This window comes from Rhagoletis pomonella, unplaced genomic scaffold (assembly GCF_013731165.1).
Source record: "Rhagoletis pomonella isolate Grant_MI unplaced genomic scaffold, Rhpom_1.0 Rhpom_scaffold_00003, whole genome shotgun sequence".
In the NCBI taxonomy this organism is placed as follows: domain Eukaryota; kingdom Metazoa; phylum Arthropoda; class Insecta; order Diptera; family Tephritidae; genus Rhagoletis; species Rhagoletis pomonella.
Genome location: NW_023458557.1, coordinates 59,855,728 through 59,858,285, shown reverse-complemented (window position 1 = coordinate 59,858,285; position 2,558 = coordinate 59,855,728). Strand labels below are relative to the sequence as shown.

General features: G+C 31.1%; 1 protein-coding gene across 1 annotated transcript; it reads left to right on the top strand.

Moving 5' to 3' along the window:
- The first annotated feature begins 348 nt into the window (after positions 1 to 348).
- On the top strand, positions 349 to 1,649 carry LOC118736326 (putative nuclease HARBI1). Its single transcript, XM_036466421.1, has 3 exons — positions 349 to 679; positions 987 to 1,202; positions 1,258 to 1,649. The coding sequence occupies exons 1-3, from the start codon at positions 349 to 351 to the stop codon at positions 1,647 to 1,649; spliced, it is 939 nt and encodes a 312-aa protein (XP_036322314.1).
- The last annotated feature ends 909 nt before the right edge of the window (positions 1,650 to 2,558 follow it).

The following is a 2,558-nucleotide window of genomic DNA, read 5'->3' as shown; positions in this document are numbered from 1 at the left end:
GTAGGAATTTACGCAAATCACAAAATTGAATTTTAGCATTTTAGAAAACAAATATGAGCAAATATTACGATATGGAAGAAGTAAGTAGATCTAGTTTTTGTTAAGTTTATATGCATGTGCATATGTACGTATAATAAATTGTAATCTTTTTTACCAGGTCCCCAACAAAAGGATATGTATTCGTGAAACGAATGAAGATGAACTTTCAACTACGCCAGGAAGTACCGCAGAGCAGGATAATCCCTCCATGTCAATAAATCAGGACATTGGAAACTTCGAAGGTATTTTTATAAATATTTTTCTTTTGGTCTTAAAAACTTGCCTTATTTTTTTACAAAAGCCGAGAATATGGATAAAAAAAAAGTAATGGAAAGAAAACAAATAGTTAGTGCGCTTATGATTGCAATGGAATCGTCTTCATCAGAAAGTGACAGTGAAAGTGAGAACGAAGAGGAGTTAGCCATAATGCAAAAGTTATCAACAAACCACGATTTGTATTCAAATATATTGCTGCTGTTCCGTGAAAGGCAGCCTCGTAACTGCGTTATTAATTATATTGAGCAAACAGTGCCAACTTACACTGAAAGAGAATTTAGGATGCATTTCCGAATTTCCAAAAGTCTTTTTGAGAACCTAAGCGAAAGGTTCTTAGTCTCGGATTTTTATTGCAATCTGCGGGGTGACAAAAGACTCTCGGAAAAGACACATTTATTGTTATTTTTGTGGTTTGCTGGCCACGCTGGATGTTGTTACCGAGATTTAGCCGACCGCTTCAATCTTTCTCTTTCAACGATTTGTGTTGCAATTAATAGAGTAACGATGTTCTTAAGCTCCCTAAGTCCACAATTTATTGTATGGCCAACCCAAGAGCAGATGGAGGAATCGAGTAGATTCTTTGATAGGAAATGTTTATTTTCCAAGGCAATAGGTGAAATATTCAATTGTCAATGAACTTGTATATAAATTATATTAATTTAACTATTTAGGTTGCATTGATGGTATGCACATAAGGATAGACCCGCCAAGTAAAGGAAAGGACGATTATATTGACCGCAAAGGAATAACATCAATATGTCTGCAAGCTGTTTGCAACGAAAATAAGAAATTTCTGAACATTTTCGTTGGCTATCCAGGTTCTTGCCACGATAGTTGGGTATTTAAGAACTCAACGCTTTACAACAAATTGCCCTCTTATTGTAAAGGTAACAACCCTTGAAATCTTTACCATCACATAACACAGCATTTGATATATTTCAGATTATTACCTGTTAGGTGATTCCGCATATCCCTGCAACAAATACCTAATCACGCCTTACAAAGATAATGGCCATCTAACAAACGCTAATAAATTGTTTAATATTAAATTAAGTTCCGGACGCATAGCTATAGAACATAGCTTCAGAATCCTAAAACAACGTTTCAGGCAGTTATATCACTGTAAGCTACGAGGTATGAAAAAGCTCTGCCATTTTGTAAGGGCTTGCTGTGTTTTACATAACATTGCTGACGAGGGAGATTTAGAATTTACGGCAGAGGCAACTCCGGAGCTCAATGAGGAAATCGCCGTGCATGGCGAAGTTGCAAGGGGAAACTCTGTAAGAGATTCGATTTGTCGCGATATACAGCTCCGCCGAAATCAAAATGTTTAACATATACATACAACATGTTTAACATATACAAGGGGTCAAAGTTGAGGTCTTCGAAAAATTAAATTCCTTATATTTTAAACAATTTTGAACTGATTTAAAAAAAATTGGTATCGTTTCTTTCTTCTAATATGCATATTTGTATACTTCGTATATAAAAATTTGAGAAAAAACACTTAAAAAATTACTAATTAGTAATACAATTGAATACTTTATTGAAATAAAACAGAGAATTGCCTTTAATTTTTATATTTAGCTTGTTATGTAAAAAATCAAAAACCATGGTGTTTTTATATTTTTATATGCCTTAGACTTCTGTTACATATACGTTTGCTTTATTTTTAACAGGGCTGTGGGTGAACAAGAACGAATTAACGCATAAAACAATATTAATTATTTGTTTTATTTAAATACGGTATTCAATTATATTACTAATTAGTAATTTTTTTGTAAATTTTTTTTTATAAAAAAAGGTATTTTTTCCTTTTTAGTGTTTTTTCTCAAATTTTATGTACGATACCAATCTTTTAAAAATCATTTCAAAATTTTCTGAAATATTAAGTTTTTATTTTTTCGAAGATTTTCACAAAAAAAATAAAACCATATATTTACCATATATTTTTATTCTGGTTTTTACTCTATTATCTTTGTACTATTTCATTACCTAAATCTTTTTTAGAAAATACATAAATATATTAAAATTCCTTATGTTTTAAAAGACTTATTCCAAATAGCATGTAATGTATTGAGTTTATGAAAACATAGTTTATACTACAACAAAAAACATAAAAATATACTTTCTACACTTTGTACAAAACTCAGGAAAATTCAATAAATTTGCATACAAGTTTCCAACTTTCTGATCACATTTTTAGTAACAATTTTGAAAATGCAGTGGGGAAAAACTAATAG